Here is a 26,742-nt window from a genome sequence, read left to right as displayed (position 1 = left end):
GAGACTGAGGGAGGAAGGTTAACAGTCCCAGGCCAGTCTGGGCTACATAGTGAGTTCTATGCTGGAGTACATTACCCGAAAACTTTGTGGGGATCTCTGCAAGCATCAGAACTGGCAGAGAAACAATCCGCATGAGGTAAAAATGAAACTCAGATCAGCACGACTTCGCCAGTGTTGGGTCAAAAACTCTCCAAGCAGTTTATTTTTCTTACACATTTAAATGCAGTAAACCTTTGGGGGAAGTTTCCACATGACAATTATCACAACAAAACTTTAGGTAAGGCTACATCGAAACTCCCTTATCAAGCACATCTCTTAGCAAAGCACCTGTGACCTTTACCACAGACAAACAGTGCTCAGGATAAGGGCCTATGTAGGAAGGTTTCATAATGAGCATAGAGATAGGTTCTATTGACTGAGAGACAATGCTCAGAATCCTGGGGGACTTGATGAAGGCTGGCTTTACAGAATAGCAGATGTCACCAGGTACTAACACTCCCATTCACAGCCTTCTGGATGGAAAACAGGCATCCCTTTCATTGAAGAGAAAAGCCTGCATGTCTGACAGTTCTGGTTTCTCTAGTGCTATCTATAAGCTGTGCCTTCTACAAAATGTCTCAAAAAGTCAAAACAATAATAATACCACAAAACCCAAAAACCATAAACCAACCAAACATAACACACTGTTTTAGGATTACTATTGCTATGTGGAAATACAATGACCAAAGCAACTTGAGGAGGAAAGGGTTTATTTCACTTACCCTGCCATAGCATTTTCATCATCAAAAGAAGTCAGGACAGAGACTCAAGCAGGACAGGAGCCTGGAGACAGGAGCTGATGCAGAGACCATGGAGGAATGTTGCTTGCTGCTTGCTCAGCCTGCTTTCTTATAGAACCCAGAACCACTAGCCTAGGGGTGGCACCACTCATAATGGGCTGGGCCTTCCCCCATCATTCACTGATTAAGAAAATGACCTACAGACTTGCCTACAAACGGATCTTATGCAGACATTTTCTCAGCTGAGGTTCCCTCTTTGATGACTCTAGCTTGTGCCATGTTAACATAAAACCACAACTGACCCTTTGCCAACTTGACACACAAACACAACACTGTTAAGCCACAACCTTTCCTTTCTTGTTCATCCTCAAGATCACACATTTATATTGACACAATATATAAGTATTTTCACATTATAAAAATATTTTCAATCTTAAAAAGTCCCACAGGTCTTACAAATTCACCCCTTTAAAAAGTTCAGTCTCTTTTAAAATCCTAAGTCTCTCGGCTGTGGGCTCCGATAAAATCAAAAGTAAGTTAAATACTTTCTGACTTCAAGAGGAAAGAAGCAGAACACAGTCACAGTCAAAGCAAAACCAAACCCAACTGTGTAAAGTACTCAGTGTCCGTTGTCTGGGATCCACGCACCATCTCTGGGCTTCGAGGGGCTTGGGTCTCGTCTACACTCTGCCCTCTGCAGCACACACAGCTTGTCTTCCAGGCTCTGCTTGGCTCCACTCCATGGCTACTGCTATTTTTGGTGGTTATTCATGGTACTGGCACCCCAAATTGCCAGGGTCTCTTGCTGCAGCTGGGCTGCACTTTCACCAATAGCCTCTCCTGGGCACTCTTCAGGAACTCCAGTCCTGCTGCACAATGCTAAGCCTCAGCTGTTTTCCATGACCCCTTCATGCCTTCAAAACCAGCACCACCAGGGTGACTCTCAGACCAGCAAGTTCCACTGCTAGTGTGAGGTACAACCTTGGGCACCTCTGGACCACACCTGACTCTCAGGAAACACTTCCCAGAAGACTTCACCTCAATGGTGCTGGTCACTTCCTAATCACAGCCGATTCTTCAGCCCCAGCTGACCAGACACTGCAGATTCTTCACACAAATGGCCTGATAGTCTGCTTCCCTCTGAACCTTCACAAGGCAGGCCTCCATTGTCTGGTCTGTTCTCAACATTCCTATCTTCCAAGCACCTACAGAACAGCCCACTGAGCTCTCAACACTCAATGACTGTGCTAGCCCAGTGTTCCAAAGTCCTTCCACAATCCTCCCCCAGACAACACGGTCAGGCCTGTCACAGAAACACCCCAGTGTACCACTGGTACCAACTTCTGTCTTAGTTACTTACTGCTGTGAAGAGACACTATGACAAGGTAACTCCTACAAAAGAAAGCATGTAATTCGGCCCCTGCTTAAAGTTTTAGAGGTTTAATCCATTATTATCATGGTGAGGAGCATGGCAGCAGGCAGGCAAGTGTGGGGTGGAGAGCTTTAGATCCTGATCCATAGGCAGCAGGCGGAGGGGGAGGGGGAGGGAAGGAGAGGGAGAGACTGGGCTTCGCATGCGCTTTTGGAACCTTAAAGCCCACTGCCCAGTGACACACCTCCTCCAACAAGGCCACACCTCCTAACCCTTCAGTCTCACTTCCTGGTGACCAAGCATTCAAACATAAGCACCTGTGGGGACCATTCTCATCCAAGCCACCACACACTTTCCCCCAAACACGTCTGTCCTTTAGTGACCTCTCTCCTGTGCCCACCAGGTGACCACTAATGACTCTGTCGCTGTGGATTATGTAATTTGTGTTTTAGCCCTTTTTAAGGGGAATTATGAAGTTACTTGTTTTTCTCCCTGTTTTATTTCTCTTAGCATAGGTATGCTGCGGTGCCATCATGCTGGCTGTGCCGGCAGTTCGTTCTAGGAAGTGGTTCCACTGTGTGAACACAGCTCAGTCACTTGGTGAGCATGTGGGACAATCTCAAACACCGCAGCTCTGAATACTCATGCACCAGTCTCTGCATGGGCATATGCTTTTTCTTGGCTAAATGTCTACACAAAGAATGACAAGATTATATGGTAGGTGGAGTGTTTAACTTTTTATGAAACTGCCAAACTGTTTCCCGGAGTGTTGGCACCACTTCCATCCCTTCTAAGGAATGATTTGTTTCAACATCATATTTTAAATTTCAATAAATCTTCCTCGTTCTTAGAGTTCTCTTTTCTTTCAGTGAGCCCCTCCATGCACACTTTGCCATAACGTGCCCCCTTGCCGCAGGCTATCCATGAGTGTTGGCTCACATTTACAAACCCTACACACACACACACACACACACACACACACACACACACACACACACACGCCTGTTATAGCAGTATCTATTGCTTTGTTTGTCACCTTTTCTATTAAAAGCTAAACCAAATATGTAATTTTGGGATTACATATTACTTGAGTACTCACTAGATTACTTGAGTACTCACTAGAAAATGACATTTATGATTTCTCAAAATGTGTGTGTGTGTGGTCTGTATGTCTGTGTCTGTGTGTTCCTGTGTATGAATGCAGTCATACATATACCACAGTGCATGTGGAGGTTATAGGGCAAACTCTGGTGTCAATCTTGATTTGACTTGAGACAGGGTCTCTTATTATTTGCCACTGCGTATGTCAGGCTAGCCCACCCCAAAGCATCTGGGGACTCTCCTGTCTGCACCTCCCATTTCACTGTGAGGGCACTGGGACTAGAGTAGATAGGTGCTACTGTATCTGACTTTTTGTGATTCTGGAGATTTGAACTCAGGTCCACACCTTACATAGCAATCATTTTACCCACTGAACTATCTCCCTAGCCCCTAAGTGTCATTTTTTAAAATAAGGTTTTGTAGCATTTCTTAAATTTAGTGAGCATTTTCATGATGTGAAAACTTACCACAGTTATTGAAAATAAATTTTGCTTAAGTGTCTCACAATTCACTTCCAAGTCTTAGCACATAATTTAAAATTCTGAAATTGCATTTCTGTGTTTTATTTCCATAACACTGTGATGAAAATGCTTGACACAGCTTAGAAGAGGTTTATTTTGTCTCTGTCAGGTCAGGACACCATGGCTGTAGGGTATGTGGTAGAGGAGAAGCTACATGGCCAACTAGGAAGGAGAGGGAGCTGAGAGAGGGAAGGAGAGGGAAGAGAGAGGAAAGGAGGGAGGAGAAAGAGAGAGAGGTGGGAATGGACATACACTGCCAAGAATCATGCTCTGGTAACCGACAGCTTGGTTCCCCTCTCCCAAGTTTCCACAAAGTATCCCTATCTGGGTACCAAACATTCAAATCCTGATCTTATAGAGGAGACTCCAACCATAAGATTGTGTAAATTGAGTCTTTGAGTCCTTAGGAAGTTCCACAGTCCTGTAATAGGTTGTCTTCCCTTGAAATAAAAGGCACTGGTTTACATGTTAGGAGAGCAGAGTGTGGGTACATCAGCCATACTCCAGGGCAGGGTCCATGCCCAGGAGGAGGAGCTGGCCAGCACAAAAACGAACTTCATGTTTTTTCTGTGCTACCCACTTTCCCCCTAGATTGTTTTTTTTAATCTTATTTTTGTTTTATTTTGATTCCTTTCTTTTCTTTCTTTCTTCCCTTTTTCTTTTCTTTTTCTTTCTTTCTTTTTTGCAAGAGAGGCAGAGCAAGGACATGAAGTTTGGTGAGTGGGAAAGAGGGGAAGGATATGTGCACTGGGGTTTTGCCTGCATGTATATGTGAGGGTGCCAGATCCCCTGGAACTGGAGTTACAGATAGTTGTGAGCTGCCATGTGGGTGCTGGGAATTGAACCTGGATCCTCTGGAAGAGCAGCCAGTGCTCTTAACTGATGAGCCATCTCTCCAGGCCCTTCTTTATTACAATTTCAACAACTATTTTATCTGATTGTTGTGCAGTATCCACATTAAAGTTTAATAAATACTAATGTGACGGGTCCGTGGTATCCTGGGCTTTTATGATTCATTCAATCTTTTAGCAAAACTATATTGAGGGTTGGAGAGATTCAAGACTTGCCACTCAAGCCTGACAACCTGAGTCTGGATCCCTGGAAGTCATGTAAAAGCCAGATGATGTGGCACATGACTATAATCCCAACAAACAGCAAGAGAGACACTGCCTCTGACAAGGTAGAAGTTGAGGACCATCGCTCCAGGTTGTTCTCTGAAGACACACAGGCATGTATGTGCCCCATGATACAAACATGTATGCCTACATAGGCACAAAAACAAATATTAAAATACACTGAGCATCCAACTGTTAATGACTTAAAAATTATGCGTGTGTGTGTGTGTGTGTGTGTGTGTCTGTGTGTGTGTGTGTGTGTGTGTGTGTGTGTATGTGTGTGTATGCATGCGTGCGCGCGCCTGTAAGTTTATACATGTGTGAGGACAGGTGCCTGTGGAGTCCAGAAGAGGGCATTAGATTCCCTACAGCTGGAATTACAGGAGGTTGTGAGTTGCTTGATGTAGGTGCTGGGAACCAATCTCCAGTCTTTTCACAAGAGCAGTAAATGTTCTTAACTGCTGAGCCATCTCTCCAACCCCCAAATATCTATTTTCATATAAAGAATAATGGTTCACATTTTGTGTTGGATACAAACAATAAGCTCTTCTTGCTTTCTATGACCTTCATGAAGAGAGACCCACACACGGTAGTTACATAAACCAAAGAGAATGAATGTTCCATAATAACAGATAATTTTTTCTCATCTAACAATTTATTTTAGGCATAGAATTCAATTTCCTTTCTATACATATGCTCTTGGGGGCTTCTAAAAGTTGATTCTTGCATACTGTGTGATAGACGGCTACATTTACTGTGGGTGACGTATTTATATGATTTTTAAAGGTTGATGGTACATTTTTTTGGCCTTTCAGTGAAAATCATTATATAAATGTCACTTGTCATTATCATAGAAACATTCAGCTGTGGGAAAAATCTTTAAATATCCTGCCTAGAACAAGATAATGTACTTTGTTATGAATAAGAACATTTAGCTGCTGGAGCCTATATCCTACTAAGCATGTGCTTCTTGATTACTTTGTGTTAAATTGGTCTAGAAGTTCTGTTCATGCTTCCACGCTCACAGGATAGACCATGCTGGGCTATTCTCTCAGAAAGCTACAGTGTAGAGGCCACGGTTGTGGCTTAGTGCCACACTGTCACTAGCACGGGGAAAGCAAACTAAAGGACAGACAGACAAACCAACCTGCAGTGTTCTGCTCTGCAGTTATCCAACAGCAATCACTTCCTTGAGCCATGAGAACATTGTAACCAAGATTGTACAGGAATAACACCATGTTTACAGCGGAACAGGAGGAGCAGTGTGGGTGGTCCTTCTGTCTGCACGAAAGGCTTGGAAGGCAGAACGGAAGGGAACGGAGGGTAGCAAGTAACTTCCTGAGCTAGCTCATCTTTCTTTGATAGAGCCTGTGTGGTGCTGCTACAACTACACTGGGCTAGAAGAAAGACTATCATTTTAAACCGAGTGTGATGTCCAAATCTATCATCCCATCATTCAGGAGGCTGAGGCAGGAGGATTGAGCATTCGAGACCAGCCTGGGTTGATGAGTGGGTTCTAGGCTGCTTTTAGATACACAGCATGACCCTGCCTCAAAACAAAACAGAAAACTAACTGAAAAAAAAAAACTACCATTTTATCTAAATTAATAAAATAATTCTAGAATGTTCCATGCTTCATTTTGGTTATTACTGTGCTGTCTATAGAATGGTGACAATTCTTGACACAAACACTTCCTAGAGGCAACAGAAGGAAAGAAATAATTATTCTAATTTAATTTAATTTTTCTTTTCTTTCCCAATCTTTACCTCCACACAGCATTAATCCTTGGGTACTAAGTCACCAGGTAGCACTGCCACACATGGGAAATTATTACTGCTCTCTTTCTACCAGTTCCACCTAAACAACCTTTGGAAGCATGTCTGAATACTACAATGGCATTTATGTTGCTTTGTGACTACACTGTAGAATAAAGTGTACATTAATTGTGGTGGCTAGCCTTGATTGCCAACTTGACTGGATCAAGAATCAACTAAGAGACACACTTTTGGATGTGTCTGTGAGGGTGTTTCCAAAAAGAATAACCCACCGGGGAAGATATTCCTTTAGAAGATGCAGCCCCTTTCAAAAGATGATCCAGATATGAAGAGGTCTAAGAAAACAGTGTTGTTTGTCCGCTTGCCCGTCTTCCTGACTGAGTGCACCTCTCTCTACTGCAACCTCCCTCAGCATCAGCCTCCAGTGTCTCTGGTCTTCCAATGTGGACTAAATACCAGTGACTCTCCAGGAACTTTTCAGGCTTTTGGCAGCAGGGTGGGACTGCTGAGGCCTCTAGCTCTGTGAACTGAGCAGCTACTAGCTTCTCAGCTTCTACAGTGCATAGACAGCAGTTGTTGAACTACCCAGCCCCTATCATATAAGCTAATCTAATGAATCCTCTGTAGCTCGAATGTTAAATAGTCTTTTAATAAAACACACACACACACACACACACACACACACACACACACACACACACACACATACACACACACACACACACATACACACACACAGACCAGATATTGGGGTGAATGCTGAAAGATCAGAGAAATCAAGGAACAAGCCACCTCTTAACTCTAGGACTCCTCAGCCTTACATACTTTTCTCTGCCCAGCCATATCATTTCCTGTCAATCTCATGTAGTCCGGGGTGGCTTTGAACTCAAAGAGATCTAGATGGATCTCTGCCTCCCAAGTGCTAGGATTAAAGGTGTGTGCCACCACTGCCTGGCCTCTATGTTTAATCTAGTGGCTTGTTCTGGTCTCTGATCTTCAGGCAAATTTTATTAAGGTACACAATATATCACCACAATTCTCTTTAATTATCTGTCTGTCTGTCTCTCTGTCTGTCTATATACCTACCTATTTTCTATCCATTTATCTATATCTATCTATCTATCTATCTATCTATCTATCTATCTATCTATCTATCATCTATCTATCCATCAATCCACAGATAGATATATACATACACATCAATCTATTCTGTTCTTCTAGAGAATCTTGAATAACATACTATTTATATGTGGCTTTTTCATTTAATAAAATTAAATAAAACTAAGTTCCTTTTTTATTTCATTTGTTCCAGCTACATTTCAAGTGTTCATTCACCAATGGCTCCTGGCTACTATGTGGCTACAAGTACAGACTATTTTCATTGTTGTAGATAATTCTTTTGGTTGTCTCTAAGGAAACTTCTATGAAGTATGCTGAGAGGAAAGTTCTTGGAAGAATTTGAAGGTTGTTCGTGTTGGGATGGATGTCTAAAGAGCACCTTGTTAGTCACCATTTAAGCCTTTTCTATCCAACAGCTTCTTTCTGGCTGCTCTCTTCTTTCTTAAAGAGTTCAGCAAGATGGGTCGCACAGATCTTATACAGAGTGAATATGAAATGTCTCCCATAGACTCATGTGTTACATGTTTAGTGCTCAGCTTGGTGGGACTATCTTGGGATGTTCTGAGAACTTCAGGTAGTGAGATCTAGTTGGAGCAAGTAGGTAACTGGAGACAGGTCCTTAATGGTATTTTGTCCCCGGTCCCTTCTTGTTTGTGCCTCTGCTTCTTGTGTGTCACAAGTAGAGAACCTCTTCAGCATGAAGTTTTGTGACCAAGTAACTACCGGTTGAAACCTATGAATTCTTGAGCCAAAATAAAACTATATTCTCTTGTTCATATCAGATATTTTGGTCATGATGATTTAAAAAAGTGCCTAATACAGGTATAACATCTTCTGTCCTCACCCTTCCATGACCATGGAACATCAAATATTTAACAGGGCAGCCCACTTAAGTTGAAATAATGACTCCCCACTTACTTAGAGGAATTTATGGTCTTGGGACTCAGAAAGTTGGCTAAACTTACTTGTGGTAACTCTTTCAATATCTCTTTTTCAGCCACAGAGAGGCAGTTAGTGTGTGGTGATCAGTCAACATGAAGCCGACATGTAGACAGAAATCAAGATTCGAGGTGTGAAGTCCTAATAATATCATCCAGGCTCCCAAGTCTAGCTGATATGAGGCTCAGCCATATTTTCGTACTTACATATTTAAAGTTAACTTACCATTTTCTTTAAGCTTGTTAAAGGAGAGCTGTTCTCATTCACAACCAACACAATAGCACATAATTCAGAATTAATTCATGACAGAGCATTCAGTTAAAGCATATGGTTTCAGAGTGGCAAATAAATTTCAAGTTTGTAACATAAATATAATCAAAATAATCTGGACATATTGATAAAGCTCTGATAATTATTTTCATTTATAAGAACTGATTTTAAAATTAATATAAAGTGGTAATATTATTTTGTAAAGATGAGTTTGCTGCTTTCTTACCTTATGAAGCATTGGAAAAAAGACAATGTTATTCAGATTAGTAACCAGAATTCTAACTGTTTCCATGGTATTGTGCGCCAAGAAGCAAAGGAGTTAGTAGTTTTTACTTGGCTTTTCATTAGGCTCTTACACATCTTCACAGACAGCTGCAACTAAAAAAGCTCAGTTTAAAAATGTCTCCCTCAGGGATGGAGAGATGGCTTAGCTGCTAAGAGCACTTGCTGCCCTTCCAGAGGATCAGAGTTTGGTTCCCAGCACCCATATCAGGTGGCTCATAACTGCCTGTTACTCCAGCTCCAGGGGATCATGGTGTCTCTGGCCTCAGAGGCCACCTGCATTCACATGCACAAACCCACACACAGACACACATACCTAGGCATGATTAAAAATAAAATTAAAATAAATCTTTACAAAGTATCCTTCATGCAAATCCAGCCTCAAAAGCACGGAATAGTGACATGAATTACATCCTTCCAAATGTGTCTGTATGTTATCACATGTAGCCTTTACTTCTACGTGTGTAATTTACATTTTTTTACTTCAGTTGAATAATTTATATAAACAAAGATTCCAGGGGTTGTTTTTTTTAAAAGTTTGTGGGGAACTTTTGTATTTGGAGTATATTTTTCCACCAAGGTTATACTGCTGTGAACAGTGGTTATTTAGTTGAGCACATGGAACTTCCTTTAATATTGGTTGGGTCATTTTTCACTTCCATTTGTTCTGGTCTTCCCACATGTTTCATCTTTAATGTTTAATTTTTCCACCAGTATTTCAGTCACACTACTGAGTGATGAAACTTTATGGTATTACTGGAAACTTAAACTATTATCTTAAATATTTTTATGGAAAGACTGATTAAAAATTACAATACCAAAACATCTCTGTTTCATTGTCATAAGAAAAGAAATTGCTTTGGCTTCTTTTAATTTTCTTTTTGATCTTAGTTTCTAACTATTTCCACAACACATGATGAAAAACTGCTTGAGAGATATGTTAAAAACTATTTTACAAATAATTCATTATAGAAGCAAAGAATTAAAAATAAAGAAGCAAGCCAGGCAGTGGTAGTACACACCTTTAATCCCAGCACTGTGAGGCAGAGGCAGGCAGATCTCAGAGTTTCAGGACAGCCAGGGCTAAGAGAAACCCAGTCTTGTAAAGCAAATCAAAACAAAAACAAAAAATAAAAATAGTTAAAATTATAATAAAAGTAAAGAGGCTCATGAGAAGTCGAAGTGTATTAAAGTGTATAGTCTAAATATTTTGGAGCTACACAGTCAAAATTAAAAATAACTATTGTCTTTAGGCAAGATCTATAATAAAATGTAAAACTTTTAATTAAAAAATGATACTTCTTGAAATTAGAACCGTTGATTCATCACATACTTTTTGTTTTTTATAAAATATATTAAGAAGCTAAGTTAAGCCACTAATCCTAAGTGATTGTGTCTTAGTTCATAGTCTGTGCAATAGTCAAACATCCGAGACTGAGTAATTTATAAAGAAATGGTTTAGTTTGGCTCATGGGTTCTGAGGGTTGGGGTGTGTAAGTTTCAGTAGTCACATCTGGTGAGGACCTTATGTTCTGTCACGTGGGACAGTGTGTGAGAGCAGTCAGCTGGTACATCGGAACAGAGAAAAGGAACAAAAGAATCAACTCAATTTGTAAAAGTATGTCCTTAGAATAACCTATGACTAACCTGAGTTGGTAGGGACTATACTGATCTCATTATGGAGGCTCTATCCTTCTGGTCATACTCCTTTAAAGGTCTCAACCTCACAATACCATTATGTTGGTGATTAAATTTTCAACTGTGTTTGGTGGGGGCAAAGTACATCCAAGCAATCACAACTCTTAAGCAAACTCAGAAGCTAATGAAACATTGGGCAGAAGTTGAGGTAATACTTCTTATTTTAAGATTTAAAAGATATTTTCTTTTCTTTCTTTTCTTTTTTAGACAGGCTTTCTCTTTGTAACCCTGGCTGTCCTGAAACTCATTCTATAGACCAGGCTGGCCTCAAACTTGGAAATCAACCTGCCTCTTTTTCCCAAGTGCTGGGATTAAAGGCATGCATCACCACTGCCAGGCTGGTATTTTCTATCATCTGTCTCAGAAGGTTATTTTTCTTATAAAGGGTCTTTTTTAAAATTAATTTTTAAAAATTTTATGTGCGTTGGTGTTTTGCCTCCATGTATGTGTGAGGGTGTCAGATCTTGGAATTACAGACAGTTGTGAGCTGCACTGTGGGTGCTGGGAACTGAACCTCGGTTCTTTGGAAGGACAGCCAGTGCTCTTAACTACTGAGCCATCTCTTCAGGCCCCTATCTCAGATGTTTTACAAGTGTTTGGAGAACATAGTGTGGTGGTATTGTATTCCCCAAAATATTGTGTACCCTAATAAATTTATCTGGGGTCAGAGAACAGACAGCCACTAGATACAGAGGCTAGAAAATGGTGACATTCACGCCTTTAATCCCAGCATTCCAGAGACAGAAATCCCTCTGGATCTCTGTGAGTTCAAGGCCATATTGGAAACAGCCAAGCATGGTGACTCACGCCTTTAATCCCAGAAAGCAAGCCTTTAATCCCAGGGAGTGGTGGTAGAAGGCAGAAAGATATATAAGGCGTGAGGACCAGAAACTAGAAACATTTGACTGGTTAAGCGTTCAGGATTTCGAGCAGCAGTTCAGCTGAGAGCCATTGGGATGAGGACACAGAAGCTTCCAGTCTAAGGAAACAAGACCAGCTGAGAAGTTGGCCAGGTGAGGTTAGCTGTGGCTTGTTTTGTCTCTCTGATCTTCCAGTGTTCAACCCAATACCTAGCTCAGGTTTGATTTTATTAATAAGAACTTTTAAGATTCCTGATAAACATAGTGGTTTAAAAAAAAAAACAAAAGGTAATGTTGGTAGAGGGAATTATGAATTTTTTTGTTTGTTTATATTTCAAGACAGGGTTTCTCTGTGTAACAGCCCTGCTGTCCTGAAACTTACTGTGTAGGCCAGGCTGGCCTTGAACTCACAGAGATTCACCTGCCTCTGCCTCCCAAGTTCTGGGATTAAAGGCATTCGCCACCACCCCCGGCTTGGGAATTATGAATTTTAACTGAGGGGAAAATGTTAGTAATAAGTGGCTTTGGCTCAAGTTTAACACACACACACACACACACACACACACACACACACACACACACACTCACACACACACACACAGCTACACACACATCCACACTTTCTGAGAAAACTATGGTGAGATAACATGATTTATGCAGATTCACAAAACATGGTTATATATGCCGATACCTGTGTAAAATTGGTGATGAAGTGATTACTAAGATTTTTAACTTTCAACATGAAATTCTTGAAAAGGCTAAACAATTAGAGCCAGCCAGAAACCACAAACCAAGAGCTGTGGTTTCAAGTTTAATGTACTGAAGTTCAAGTCTGTTTTAAGTACAGTTTCCTGGAGAAAATATCATTAATTAAAGCTATTTTATTTGGACCCCAAGGAAATTTATGTTCACTTGAGAGAGAGAGAGAGAGAGAGAGAGAGAGAGAGAGAGAGAGAGAGAGAGCTCCTAGGTTAACCTATAGGTATTTTAGCAGAACAGTTGTTTAGTTTGATGCTTCAATAACAATTCTTGTTTATAGATAGATATTTTTGATGTGTGTGTGTGTTTCTGTGCATGTGTCCTCATGTATATGTAGAAGCATGCATAGGTGTGCGTAAGATAGACACGTTAAGTGGTTTCTTCAGTTACTCTCCCCCTTACTTATCTATTTATTTTATGTATATGAATGTTTTGCTCAAATGTGTGAATACACACACACATATATAATGTACTGTATGCATGCCTGGTGCCCATGGAGGCTGGAAGAGGGCATCAGATCTCCTGGAACTAGAGTTACAGACAGTTGTGAGCTTCCATCCATCTTAGTTTTTGAAATAGGCTCTCCAATGGAACTTGGAGCTCATCAACTAGTCTACGCTGGCTTGCCAATGAATTCTAAGGATTGAGAGCTAGGATAACAGGCATATTACTTTGTGTGTGTGTGTGTGTGTGTGTGTGTGTGTGTGTGTGTGTGTGTGTGTGTTGGGGATTGAACTCAAGTTCTCTTGCTTCTTCAACGAACCCTTAACCAACGGATCCACCTCTCCAACCCTTGCAGCCAGCTCTCAGCACAATGCCTGGATCAATATTCACTGAAGTAGTCAAAACGCTAAAAAATGGGGCCAGGGAAATGTCCCAGAGGACAAAGTTGTTTGCCACCAATCCTGCCTGACAATCTGAGTTTGATCCCTGGAGCCCGTATGGTGGTGAGAACACATTTCTGCAAGCTGTCCTCTGGCCTTTGCATGCTTGTCTTGCCCCAGTAAATAAGCAATGTAAAAATTGTTAAAGGATGATGTCTATTGAGCATAAACTAACTGAGGGACAGGTTATATAAAAGCAGTGAAAGACAGTTTCTGCTCTAGATTACAGTCCAACCTCACTTACATAATAAGTGGGAAATATGTTCTTCTTTGTGTCAGGCCTTAATATAGCCACCTGCTCCAGAGTGAACATTTTCTCCACAAGGGAGAACCACCAAGCCCCTATCCCTTATTGCAGCTTTGTTTTCCGTGCCTTTAAAGTATCAAATGAAGTGGGAAGTCGTGCAAAGAGGAGGGGCTGAAAATTAGGTAGCTAGCTATTGGTTGTTCGGGGTTGGCCTTTGCCTGTTCACATGCTCATGGGCTTGCAAACTTAAAAATGTGTGTGTGACAAGCTTATCAGGCCCTTTGTCACGATGTCTGCCCAACACCTACATTTGTGTGGCTTCAAATGTGTGCTTGCCATGTATAGACAAATGCCAACCTGTACTTCCAAGGGGGCACCAAGGAATGAGGTTGGAAAGAGGGAGGAAGGGAGAGACAGAGGCCGTCTTCAGGACCCTCTTACGGTTTTTTGTGCCAAGAAGTCGTCTCTACTCCAAAGCAGAGATCAGAGGTGAGTGTTCAGGCAAAACCAAACAAAATAGACTAGACTTTCGCTGGGCGTGAATCCCGCGCATCTCCCATGCCGGGACCTGTCCGTGGTCCTGAAAGCCTGTTCTGCGGCTCTCGCCAAGGGAAGCTGGGTGGAGGTTGGCTGCAGAGTTGACCGGCGGCTCTCGAAGCTCAGCTCCTGCACCTGTTTGGAATCCCGACTGAGACCCTGCTAGGGTTGGGGGCCGGCCAGGGCCAGGGCTGGAGGCGGGGCCTGTGCGAGGTGGGAGGGGTTGGGTAAGGGAAGTGGGCGGGGTTGTGGGGGGTTACTTCGGGGGCGGGGCCTGAGGAGGTAGGTGGGAGTGGGTTAAGTCCCGGTTGTGGGCCAAGCTAGGGTTATCGAGAGGGGCGGGGCCTAGAGGGCCCGGGGGCGGGGCGGTGTCACGTGCTGACGGTGCGCCTCTGTGGAAGGTTCCGCTTCCTGCGCTGCCTGCTCCGGAGCTCCGACCCCACCCCGCCGCCCCGCCCCGGCTCCCCGAGGCCCAGCAGCCTGGCCCCGGGGCGATCCCGCCCCTCTCGGCCGAGGCCTAGGCGCCTCCTCCCGCACCCCCCACCCCCGCGCTCTCCGTGCTGTTGGTGCGGTCCATGGCGAGCGCATCATGGCGATCGAAGGTAAGTGGAGGCCAAGCGACGCGCCGAGAAGACGCCCCGCGGGCGAGCGCAGGGCCTGGGAGGCCGAGGCGCGCGCGGGCTGTGGGTCCGGACCGTGAGGGAGGCGGCGGATGCGGGACACCGGCCTAGGCGCGGCGTGCGGTCCCCGCGGGGCACTGGCCTACGCGATTGAGGCGCTGAGGTGCTGAGGAGACTCAGGTTCTAAGGCGCTGAGGTACTGAGACGCTGAGGTGCCGAGGAGACTCAGGTACTGAGGCGCTGAGGTACTGAGACGCTGAGGAGCTGAGGAGACTCAGGTACTGAGGCGCTGAGGTACTGAGACGCTGAGGAACTGAGGAGACTCAGGTACTGAGGCGCTGAGGTACCGAGACGCTGAGGTGCTGAGGAGACTCAGGTACTAAGGCGCTGAGGTACCGAGACACTGAGGCGCCGAGACGCTGAGGTATTGAGGAGACTCAGGTACTAAGGCGCTGAGGTGCTGAGACGCTGAGGTGCTGAGGAGACTCAGGTACTAAGGCGCTGAGGTACTGAGACGCTGAGGCGCTGAGGCGGCGTGGGGACCCACCGGAGGCTGCCGTTGACAGTGGGACAGGCGGACCCGCTCAAGGTGCTGCTCCCGCCGGTGCCGAGCGGGCATTCTGGGCTGGTGATATCCGCGCTATCCCCTTCTGTTGAGGATGTCGGGGAGCAGGACATCTGCGTGAGGTTAACCCTCTCATCTGACCCTCAAAATTGCTCGTCTCCAGGGAGAAGTAAATGTCTCTTTATGACAGACGCACCCAGAAGACTCAACAGAAATATTTCACAAGTAGCTTGATTCCAATTAAGTTCCTGGATAAAGTAGGTGGTACTAATGTGTGATTTCCCTTTTTTCTGAGAACATGGGGCTGGAGTGGCGTGTAATTTGCCTTGCTTTTTTTTTTTTTTGTTTTTTGTTTTTTCGAGACAGGGTTTCTCTGTGTAGCTTTGCGCCTTTTCCTGGAACTCACTTGGTAGCCCAGGCTGGCCTCGAACTCACAGAGATCCGCCTGGCTCTGCTTCCCGAGTGCTGGGATTAAAGGCATGCGCCACCACCGCCCGGCTCTGCCTTGCTTTTAAAGAGAATATTGTGCAGTTAGTATCACACAGGTAGAGTGCCCACAGAATTTTGTTTCCCATGTCAGATGAACTCAGTGCAGAAAGATTTCTAAAACTTGCCTCTGGGACGTGTACATTCATGTGCAGGGTACCAATAGCCTAATCATCACTTGTCTACATTTCATGTGTTCCTCCTGGGTAAAACTTGGCACGGTAATTCATATAGGTGACTGGTCCCTGGTAGTATACATACCTGGGACACAGCCATTGAAGTACAGAATTGATTTAGCTGTGTGTTGCATGTTTTCTTCATTTTAGAGATTAAGTACAGGGCACATTGACATGATCTCAAGTACCTGCGTTTGCTAAGATGATGGAGAATAAAATCTATTTGTATTCTTTGGTATTCCTGTTATTCAGGACAGCATATTCAACCCATTTTCTTCCCAGTACAGTTTACTAGAGCTGGAAAGTCAGGGAGCAGAATCCACTGATCGATGTAGAATGCTTTATTTTGCCAACAACTTTGTGGGAGAATTTCTTGTAAAGTCATAAAAATAAAATTTTATGCAGAAAATGAAGTATTGGCCCAGACAGGATTCTAATATGATCTCATAACTTGTAACTTCTTATTGTCCAGTTTTTCTTCAATCATGCATACCTTCCTCTGGCAGTTAAATGTTACAGCATTTTGCTCTGTCTTTTGTATCTTTAAATAATAAGATTTTCTAAAGATTCTCTATGCTTTTTGGTGCTGGGCTATACTCCCAGCCTATTCTTATACCTATACATTTGTTTAAAGTTTCCATGATATAAATATCAACACTTAGGCCTTCTCTAATTTGGCAAGGAAACTGTAGTTAATACATTTCAAGGTGTCATGTTAAGCCAGTCTTACTATGCTTCTTAGTACTTACTAAAATAGGTGCTATTTATACGTACCATCCTTAATTTTTTCACCTCTGAGTAGAATCTTATTTGCTTGGTATGATAATACCATAAGCCAATATTTCTTTTAAAGACCTGCTTGGTAATCATACCTCTAACTGATAAAAGGATGATATAGTTACTTAGTAGAAATAATTTACTGTAAGATAAAAGTTTTATACAGAGGAGGAAATCAATAATTTAGTATTAGACTCAGAGGTGGTGAAACCACTGAACACAGCTACTAAGAGCATGCCTAAGTACTACAAACACTAGTTCTTCAGTTCACAACAAGGCTTAGCAAAGGACTGCAGACAAAGCTAGAGATAAAGACTGTTTTATGGTTGGATTAGAAGTTTAGGAGTCCTGAGGGTATTTCATTCAATAGTCTTCTTTATGAAATGGTTCTTAAAACAAACATTTCATTCACCTGTTAATTCAACTAACATTTATTGAATACCAGGTATGCACAATGTTCTGAAGTAGAATTTGTGGGATCTTCCCTGTTACAATTTGTGTTCTGATGGGACAAATAATTTTAAGTATATGGTTACAATATAGTGTGTATACTAAGAGATAAACTATGCATGCTTCCTTTGTATAAAAGCATTCAATGGTGATAACTTCAAAACTAATTTTGAGGTAATAAATGTCATAGTTTTAAGGTCTTTATATTTGGTCTGAAGTTTTGTATTGCCAAGTCTGCTATTCAGCAATTTTGGTCTAACCCCATCCTAGATTTGCTTTCTTAAGCAATACTTAGAATACACTCTTTTGTGTGTGTGTGTGTGTGTGTGTGTGTGTGTGTGTGTGTGTAACACCTTCTCTTCCATTTGCAGATAACAACTGTAAGCTCCTTGTTTTAAAATTTGAAATGTAGTGATGGAAAATTGTAGCTGGAGTTTTCCTGCCTGGCCCACAGTCAGGACAAATCTCTGTCTATCACCAGTCCCACAGCTGCTCAGACCCAACCAAGTAAACACAGAGACTTATATTGCTTACAAACTGTATGGCCATGGCAGGCTTCTTGTTAACTGTTCTTATATCTTAAATTAATCCATTTCTATAAATCTATACCTTGCCACGTGGCTTGTGGCTTACCGGCATCTTCACATGCTGCTTGTCATGGTGGCGGCAGGCAGTGTCTCCTTCTGCCTTCCTGTTTTCTGTGTTCTCCTCTCTGTTAGTTCCGCCTATACTTCCTGCCTGGCCACTGGCCAATCAGTGTTTTATTTATTGACCAATCAGAGCAAATTGACATACAGACCATCCCACAGCAGAAAATTCCATTCCACTTGTATATTGAAGTTATTATAACTTTACTTTGCTTGTACTTAATTCTATGAATGTAGCTTAGTATTAGAATAACCTTTGTGTAACTTCTTGTTGGTTCAAATGAGATTGTATTCAACCAAAACTATAGACTGTTTTACTTGGATTACTCATTCTATTTGTGTCTTCAGTCCTTTGCATAACCAAATTGTGTTGTGAATTGACAATAGGTGTTGTAGCAGTTAGGCATGCTTTTAGTAGCTCTATTCAGTGGTTTAACCTTGTGTTTAGTACCAACAGTTACTTTGATTTTCTCTTCTGTACAAAACTCTTTACCTTATAATCCCAAATTATTTCTAAGTAACCATCTCCTTCTTTACCAGCCAGAGGTATGACTACTAAGCAGGTCTTCATAGAAAGTTAGGTTGATGGTAATACTTTACTGAGCAAAGAAAATTCTACTGGGAGGTGAAGAAGTTACCTCTAAGTGGAAGTACACTTAAAGTATTTTTTTTTAGTATTATTTTATGTGTATAGGTGTTTTGCCTGCATGTGTGTTTTCATACCATGTGATAGGGTCTGGTGCCCATAAGGTCAGAAGTGGGCATCAGATTCTCTGGAACTAGAGTTATAGATGGTCATTAGTAATCATGTAGCTTCTGGGAATCACACCTGGGTTTTCTGGAAGAGAGGCTGATGCTCTTAATTGCTGAGCTTCAGTCCTACAAGTACATTTTCTAAAAGGCATTTCCAAAAATGGGCAGCTTATAGGTCCTAGCTCTCTGGTGGTTCCTGGTTGGAATCATTGTTTTACTTAAGCTGTCCTGTCATGACATTGGCTATCCAGGACATAGACTTCTCTATCAATCCAACTTTGTCAACTACTCTGTCTCTCTGTCTCTCTGTCTCTCTGTCTCTGTCTCTCTCTCTCTGTCTCTCTCTCTCTCTCTCTCTCTCTCTCTCTCTCTCTCTCTCTCTCTCTCCCTCTCTCTCTCTCCCTCTCTTTCTCTCTCCCTCTCCCTCTCTCTCTCCCTCTCTCCCTTCCCGGCTCTCCCTCTCCCTCCCTCCCTTCCTTCCTCCCTCCTTTCCTTCCTTTCTTTCTTTCTTTCAAATTTTTTATTTTTATTTTATGTGCATTGGTGTTTTGCCTGCATGTATGTCTGTGTGAGGATGTCAGATCCCCTGAAGGTAGAGTTATAGGCAATTGTAAGTTGCCGTGTGGCTACTGGGAATTGAACCCAGGTCCTCTGGAAGAACAGCCAGTATTCTTAACTGCTGAGCCATCTCTTGTTGACTATTTTCTAATTTTGAAGTTTTCTCCTGACTGCTTAGTTTTCTTTGCTTATCTAAACTTACGTTCTTTGTGTTTCTGTTTTCAACTCTGTTGCTATTATCTAGTCTATTCATACTTCTCATATTGAACAATTTTCTAACACTTGTAGTCCAATTATAAATTCATAGAGGATGAAGTCTTTTTCAAGTAGCACCTGAGCATCTTACATCCTCAATCCACATTTCTTGAATTATCTCATGGAATTCTGTACATAGTCTTCATAGATTACACCCATTGTCTTGATGCCTGTCTCTAGCAGAATTTTTCTGTAGTAGATAGATATCTCACTTACATTTTAAAGTAGTAGCTAGAGATCCTCACTTGGATGTACCAAAGCAATCCAAAATGTCCACCTTACAACATTCAGGATGGCCTTAAGTTGTCACCTGTCCCTCAGATCTACCCTTCATACTTCCCACACCTCCTTATTTTATGCAGATTCACTGGCTGAGTGGCATTTAACATTAGCTGGACATTGAGGTTAGAAACCTGGATGTTAATTCCATCATATACTTCCCTAAATCCTTTAATGTCTGCATCTTAAACAAATTTATTTTGCTTAGTGTTTACACTTCTGCTCATACACTTATTAAAAAATGATTTGTCAGTACTTGGGAGGCAGAGGCAAGTGGATCTCTCTGAGTTCAAGGCCAGCCTGGTCTATAGAGCTAGTTCCAGGACAGCCAGGGCTGTTACACAGTGGAACCCTGTCTCAAAAACAGCAACAACAAAAATCCAAAAACACAAAAAACTCACTCCCCCTGCCAAAAGAAATGATTTGTTTAGTTTCTTAACTAGTTTTACCTCCCCAGTTCACATTTTTGAGATTATAGACACCTCCCCACACACACCCTTAGTATTACCTTACTTGAATCTAATAAGTTGTAACCTTTGATTTATTTATTTATTTATTTTTTTGGTTTTTCGAGACAGGGTTTCTCTGTGTAGCTTTGCGCCTTTTCCTGGAACTCACTTGGTAGCCCAGGCTGGCCTTGAACTCACAGAGATCCGCCTGGCTCTGCTTCCCGAGTGCTGGGATTAAAGGCGTGCGCCACCACCGCCCGGCCCTGATTTATTATTATTATTATTTATTATTTTTTTTTTTTTTGGTTTTTCGAGACAGGGTTTCTCTGTGTAGCTTTGCGCCTTTCCTGGATCTCGCTCTGTAGACCAGGTTGGCCTCGAACTCACAGAGATCCGCCCGCCTCTGCCTCCCGAGTGCTGGGATTAAAGGCGTGCGCCACCACCGCCCGGCGATTTATTATTTTTTTAAGAAGGAAGAAGTAATGATAATTTAGCAAGGTGTTATTCATTAACAAACTTCTAAGAGCCATACATATATTCAGAACAATTTCTTATTTTCATGATTTTAGGACCACGGTAGACTTAATCTTCCAAATAGTATTTTGAGCTTATCATGAGATAGAGATTAATGAAATGTTAAAATTATTTTCATTGTACCTTACTATACAGTAATGCATATTTATAGTTTTAAAAAAATTTTGATCTGGCATAGTCAAGTAAGAAGGATTTTGTTTTATTTTCAGTTAACTAGAAAATTCATTTACTAGACCATGCTTTTTGTGCACATACACTTATTAGGGATTTCCTGTGTTGTGTTAGTAGCTTTCTAATAGTCGAAAACATTAACTAAAACTAAAATTTAAAGAGTAGTTCAGTGGCTGAAAAAGTGGATTAATTTGTCAGTAAATTTAATTTCATAAGGAAAAATTTATATTTAGAAAAATTATTAATTAAATGCATAAGGATTTATGTGGGTCAAATGAGATACTATGTTGAACAAACTTTTGTTTCTCCATTTTTTAAATTTAGCATGTGGGTATTAGGGAGAGAGGAAAGGAGGGAGAGGGAGAGCAGACGAACACACCTTTGGGGCAAAGGACACGTGGGTATAGTTCATCCCTGCTACCGTAGGCTCTGGTGACTAGACTCAGCTAGTCAGGCTTGTATTGCAAGTACTTTTGTTCACTGAGCTGTCTTGTTGGCCTGACAAGCTATTGCTATAAAAATAGACTTGGCTATTCTGTGTGATTCTGTGGTAGTGGTGAGTATGCTTCCCAAAGTTTAGGCTAGGAGTTAAGGGTAGAAAGGACTTGACTTGTTCAGATTGTTTTAATTCTACTGTAATTATATAGCAGCAATGCTAATTTAGGAGGGTAACTTTTAGAAGTTTGGAGGCCTAATGGTTTTACTTTTTTTCATTAAGAAAAAAATTTTAAAGAACAGCATGTGTAAAGAGGCTACCATTTATTTTGGAATATTTACGCAAGCAGGTTTTTGAAATTCAGTGAAAACAGGTGCTGAAACCATTCAGGAGTCTTCTCTGTTTCCTAGCCCTAAACGCTGACATTCTCTTTGAACTTCATGTTTTTGGTATTCACTGTGGGCAGCTCATCATAATATTGAATTTCTGTCATAGATACCCACTTCTCCCTATTATGACTGTCACAGACAAACCTGCTGTGCTATGGTGTCATTTTTCCTATTAGTTGTGGATTTGGTTTTGGAAATTTTCAGAATTGCCATTGATCTACCTCCAGCAGCTATTCCAACTTAGCAGAGTGAGCATGCAACATGAAAGCTATTTTTTGTTCTGGGATGATGATTATTAGCACTTTATAATAACTACATTTTCTCACCTACCCTTCCATATAAACAAACACAGGCTTATAAAGACAGTACTAGATAGATGATGTTGACTTAGAACGGAAGCCTGCCTCAATCCATCAAGAATGATCCTTTATAACACTGTGCTTTTAAGATCAGAGACCCAAACTAATATGAGTGGATGGCTTAAATTGGGGACTAGTCTAAAAATACATCTCAAAGTCAGAGGTCTAAATAGGTTAAGGTGATTTGAGGCAGTTGGCAGCATAAACTGGAAACGTTTAAAGTTTTTGCTTATGTACAGGAAGTAGAAGAACTTACAGAACTTAAAGGTTATGACTTCTTTTTTGAATGAATTTAGGAAAAAATCTTTAGATAAGATGTAACGTAAGACACTAGTTTTTCAGTGTCTGACCATGAAAAAAATTGGTGAAGCTTGTATGTGGAGGTGATTTAGGCTAGTGATCAGAACCCTATAAAGTGAATTTTAAAGAGAACTCTTACAAGAAGTAAATTGCAGCTTTAGTTCCATCTTTGACACCTGCATGTACTTGATGGTGCATTTTCCCTTCTGTAAACATGTAGGAAAATAAGTAGGTAATCTGTAATGATTTTCATCCCCCTCTCAAAAATATCCTAGTTACTTATTAGGCACATTCACAGTTGTGTGCCCATTCATATACAAACACATGAAGGTACACAATCAGTACATATGTGCCCCCGACACACCTGCTTTCTTATCTCCCTTATCTTTGCCACTGTAGAGGACTGTACCCTATTTCTCTTGTTCTTACATGGATTTGCCTGAGGAGAATGATACTAAAGACTGAAGTGTCATCCAGTGTGTCTTAATTTCATGTTGCTAAGATGATTATTTCCAGACCAGTGCTCATATTACCTCCAAAGACAGTTTTCTTAAAATGTACTTTATTTAAATTACCTTACTGCATTCAAAAGCAATTCCATAATTTCCTATTTTTTGTACAAATGAAAAAAGTTCATTTTAACTTTTCTTTTTTTTTGGTTTTTCGAGACAGGGTTTCTCTGTGTAGCTTTGGAGCCTGTCCTGGAACTCACTCTGTAGTCCAGGTTGGCCTTGAACTCACAGAGATCTGCTTGCCTCTGCCGCCTGAGTGCTGGGATTAAAGGCGTGCGCCACCACTGCCCAGCCATTTTAACTTCTTAATTAACTTCATTGATTATTAACTACAATGTTTGAATTTTTTAAAACGCTAATTAGCACTCTTGGGAAACTTTAGCCCTTAAGGTTTGTACTGTAAAATAATGAGCTAGCAGGGCCTGGAGAGGTGGCTCAGTGGTTAAGAGCACCGACTGCTCTTCCAGAGGTCCTGAGTTCAATTCCCAGCAACCACAAGGTGGCTCACAACCACTTGTGATGAGATCTGGTGCCCTTTTCTGGTCTGCAGTGACACATGCCAGCAGAACACTGTATACATAATAAATAAATAAATCTTAAAAAAAAAAGAAAAACAAACAAAAAAATGAGCTAGCTAAGTTTATTTCCAAATTCTGGTCTCTTATGTTAGTTGTGTGATTTTTTTTTTTTAAATAAATATTTTGACAGATTTGACAGTTGTCAATTCACTAAGTTTAAGATGTGGTAATTATTTGACTAGCTTTTAAAAACTGAAGTTCTTTTATTTAATATAGGTAAAGTAAATACTTACCAAAGATAGGGGCAGGTGAGAAATGGCTCATTGGGTAAGGGCTTGTTGCTATGCTTAACAACCTTAGTTCAATTTCTAGAACCCAAATGGTGGCATGAGAGTACCCACTCCTCATGTCCTCTGGCTTTCACATGTGTCCTGTGGCAAAAATGCATGCTCATGGACACACATACACACATAATAAATAAATGTAAAAAAGATATATATATATATATGTATATGTGTATATATATTTTAAAAAAGATAGTTTTTCATGTCATTCCACAGGGTTTTGTTTTGTTGTTATTGTTAATACTAAGCATTGTAAAAACTACTGTTTTATACTTAGGACTAGGTGCATGAAATAAAACGACCAATTTATATTAAGTATGTGGAGTTTAGTTTTAAGGATTTAGTTTTGCTTATTTATTTTGAAATAATATGTAGAGTGCACGTGTGTGTGTGTGTGTGTGTGTGTGTGTGTGTGTGTGTGTGTGTGTGTGTATGAGAGAGAGAGAGAGAGAGAGAGAGAGAGAGACTGTGTGTGTGTGTGTGTGTGTGTGTGTGTGTAAATTTGAATGTAGATGCCCACACAGGCCAGAAGAGGGCATCAGATCCCTGGAACTGTTAAAGGTAATTATGAGATACCAGACATGAGTACCAGGAACTAAATTTTGGTCCTCTGCAAGAGCAGTATGTGTTTTTACCTGTTGAGCCATCTCTTCAGCCCAAGAGAATCTTGCTTTAATAATAGATGTTAAAAAGGTGCAATCTGGTTCCATGAGTAAAGTATGTAACTCAAATTTAAGTTACAAATGTTGACATTTAGAGGATGTGGCTTAATTATTGTATAGAAGAAACACTTCAAGTAACCTATGAAAACATCATAGACCTCAATATAAATTATGGTTCTTGTTATCACGTGGTTTTTCTAGTATCTTGAAAACAACCCATTAAAATTGAGTGAATACCTACTCGTTTGACTAATGTCAGTTTTAAAAGATGCATTCACAGGTATATTTCATTCTAGCTCTTCAGCAAGTGATCTGTTGTAGTTCATTGGTAATATTACAATTAATACTATATTTGACAGTGGAATTTTGTTGAATAATAATTCTTTAGTTTTAGCTTTGTGTTTAGTTTCTTTTTCCTTGCTAAGACTGTGTTCCTGATGCTTAGTATTAGTGTTATTGATCAAGGAAGCAGGGACATTTTTACAACCAAATTAGACTATAGATTTAACCTACTTTGGTGATAGAAATACTGTTTTCTAGTTGTTGTTTTTTTTTTTTCTTGTTTCTTATATGACCCATTTTTTTTAAATCAATATCACTTTTTATTTCTCAAATAATTGCTGTAGGAATTCTGTCTCTTGTAACTGAACTGTTCATAATAAGCTTCTATAATGAACTAAAATGATTACACAATTTAATATTATTATGTAAAAATTAGATAATTCATAGTATAGTTGATAAGATTAAACATATAGAGAATACTACAAAATTTTATTGAGCTTACATTAGAGTAGTGGCATTATGTTTTTGAGGGAAATAAATACATACTTATAGTGATTAATAAAATTACTCTTAAGTAAGAGTAATCAGTATATTTATGAGCTATAATGTGTTTTTATATATAAACATATTGTATCAAGACATATCTGCCACTTTTCCTACTTATTTTTTTTTTTTGTGGTGGAGAACGTTTAAAATCTGCTGTCTCATCAGTTTTTAAGACTGTAATAAATTATCATAAAACCATCATACTGTGCAGGAGATCACTGAAACGCCTTCCTCCATTTGGGTTTAATTTGTCTTCTGTGTCTGGTTTTTTTTTTTTCACTCAGATTAGTGGTTTTTTACCACTTATTGCTACTCTTCCAAATATCAAAGTAGTTTTTGTAGAGACTCTATAGCATTCCATTGTGCATGCATACCATAAAGTTCCATCACTTGCTATTATCTTGCCAGATATACCCAGCAATTCTTCTGGGTATATAACCAGGAGAAAGGCATGCATATGCGTAGATGAATTTCTAAACAGTCTTATTAAATAAGAAACACAGAGCCAGATACAGGGGTAATAGCCGAAGAGATCTGAGAAATAGTGAATAGCCACGACTAGCCTTAGCTTACCACCACATGGTAGCTTCCCCAGAGAGAGCTTCTTCCTGTCTAACCTGCACTTTTATTACCTTTCTGTTCTGCCTTCTCATTGGCTCAAAGCCCAGCCACATCACTTCCTCATCACTGCCTGTCTATACAGACCTCCAGGTCTCTATGGTTGGTACTGGCATTAAAGGCGTGTGTCACCATGCTTGGCTGTGTCCTTGACCACACAGAGACTCTGCCTGCCATGTGATTGGATTAAGGGCATGTGCTACCACTGCCTGACTTCTGTTTTATGGCTCACTATGACCTCGGATCTCCAGGCAAACTTTATTTTATATAACATACAAATAAAATATCAAATTTCAGCACAAATAAAATATCACCACACATATGTGTATTAAAGAGACATACTTTAAATGGCTTATAGCAAAATTAATACAAACTCCAACTCAAGCCAGTCCAAATGCTTATGAACTCAAGTTTATGTATATATAACTATATATAGGCTTGTATACATATTTATGTATATTTAAACACAGTGGAATTTTGTATAGCAATGAAAATGGATAAATCACAAGTAATACATTGGGTTGATTTCACAAATGTACTGAAAATAGTAAGACTAAAAAATGTCTACTCTGGCCGGGCGGTGGTGGCGCACGCCTTTAATCCCAGCACTCGGGAGGCAGAGCCAGGCGGATCTCTGTGAGTTCAAGGCCAGCCTGGTCTCCAAAGCGAGTTCCAGGAAAGGCGCAAAGCTACACAGAGAAACCCTGTCTCGAAAAACCAAAAAAAAAAAAAAAAAAAAAAAATGTCTACTCAGCAACCCCATTTGTATAAATTTTATAAGCAGATGAAACAGCTTT

At 40.7% G+C, this 26,742-nt stretch overlaps 2 protein-coding genes across 14 annotated transcripts in view; both read left to right on the top strand.

The window, feature by feature from the left end:
• The window catches only part of Utp25 (UTP25 small subunit processome component), an 89,020-nt gene extending 86,017 nt beyond the window's left edge, over positions 1-3,003 (top strand). For all 3 annotated transcript variants that reach the window (XR_008218131.1, XR_008218130.1, XR_008218129.1), the window contains one exon: positions 2,667-3,003. The gene's annotated coding sequence lies outside the window, so the exon portion shown is untranslated. The remainder of the gene's footprint in view (positions 1-2,666) is intronic.
• Positions 3,004-13,987: 10,984 nt separating this feature from the next.
• The window catches only part of Syt14 (synaptotagmin 14), a 165,208-nt gene continuing 152,453 nt past the window's right edge, over positions 13,988-26,742 (top strand). For 3 of the 11 annotated variants that reach the window (XM_052738061.1, XM_052738064.1, XM_052738066.1), the window contains exon 1: positions 14,675-14,861. In XM_052738061.1, coding sequence (XP_052594021.1) covers positions 14,849-14,861 — 13 coding nt within the window. In that variant the 5' untranslated portion in view covers positions 14,675-14,848. Of the gene's footprint in view, positions 14,212-14,659; positions 14,862-26,742 lie in introns of those variants that run through there. The other 8 variants (XM_052738058.1, XM_052738057.1, XM_052738068.1 and 5 more) reach the window with 7 other exon arrangements.

This window comes from Peromyscus californicus, unplaced genomic scaffold (genome assembly GCF_007827085.1).
Source record: "Peromyscus californicus insignis strain IS unplaced genomic scaffold, ASM782708v3 Scaffold_14__1_contigs__length_90479793_seg_2, whole genome shotgun sequence".
In the NCBI taxonomy this organism is placed as follows: domain Eukaryota; kingdom Metazoa; phylum Chordata; class Mammalia; order Rodentia; family Cricetidae; genus Peromyscus; species Peromyscus californicus.
Note: the sequence above shows the minus strand (reverse complement) of the source record. Positions and strands in the feature narration are given on the sequence as shown.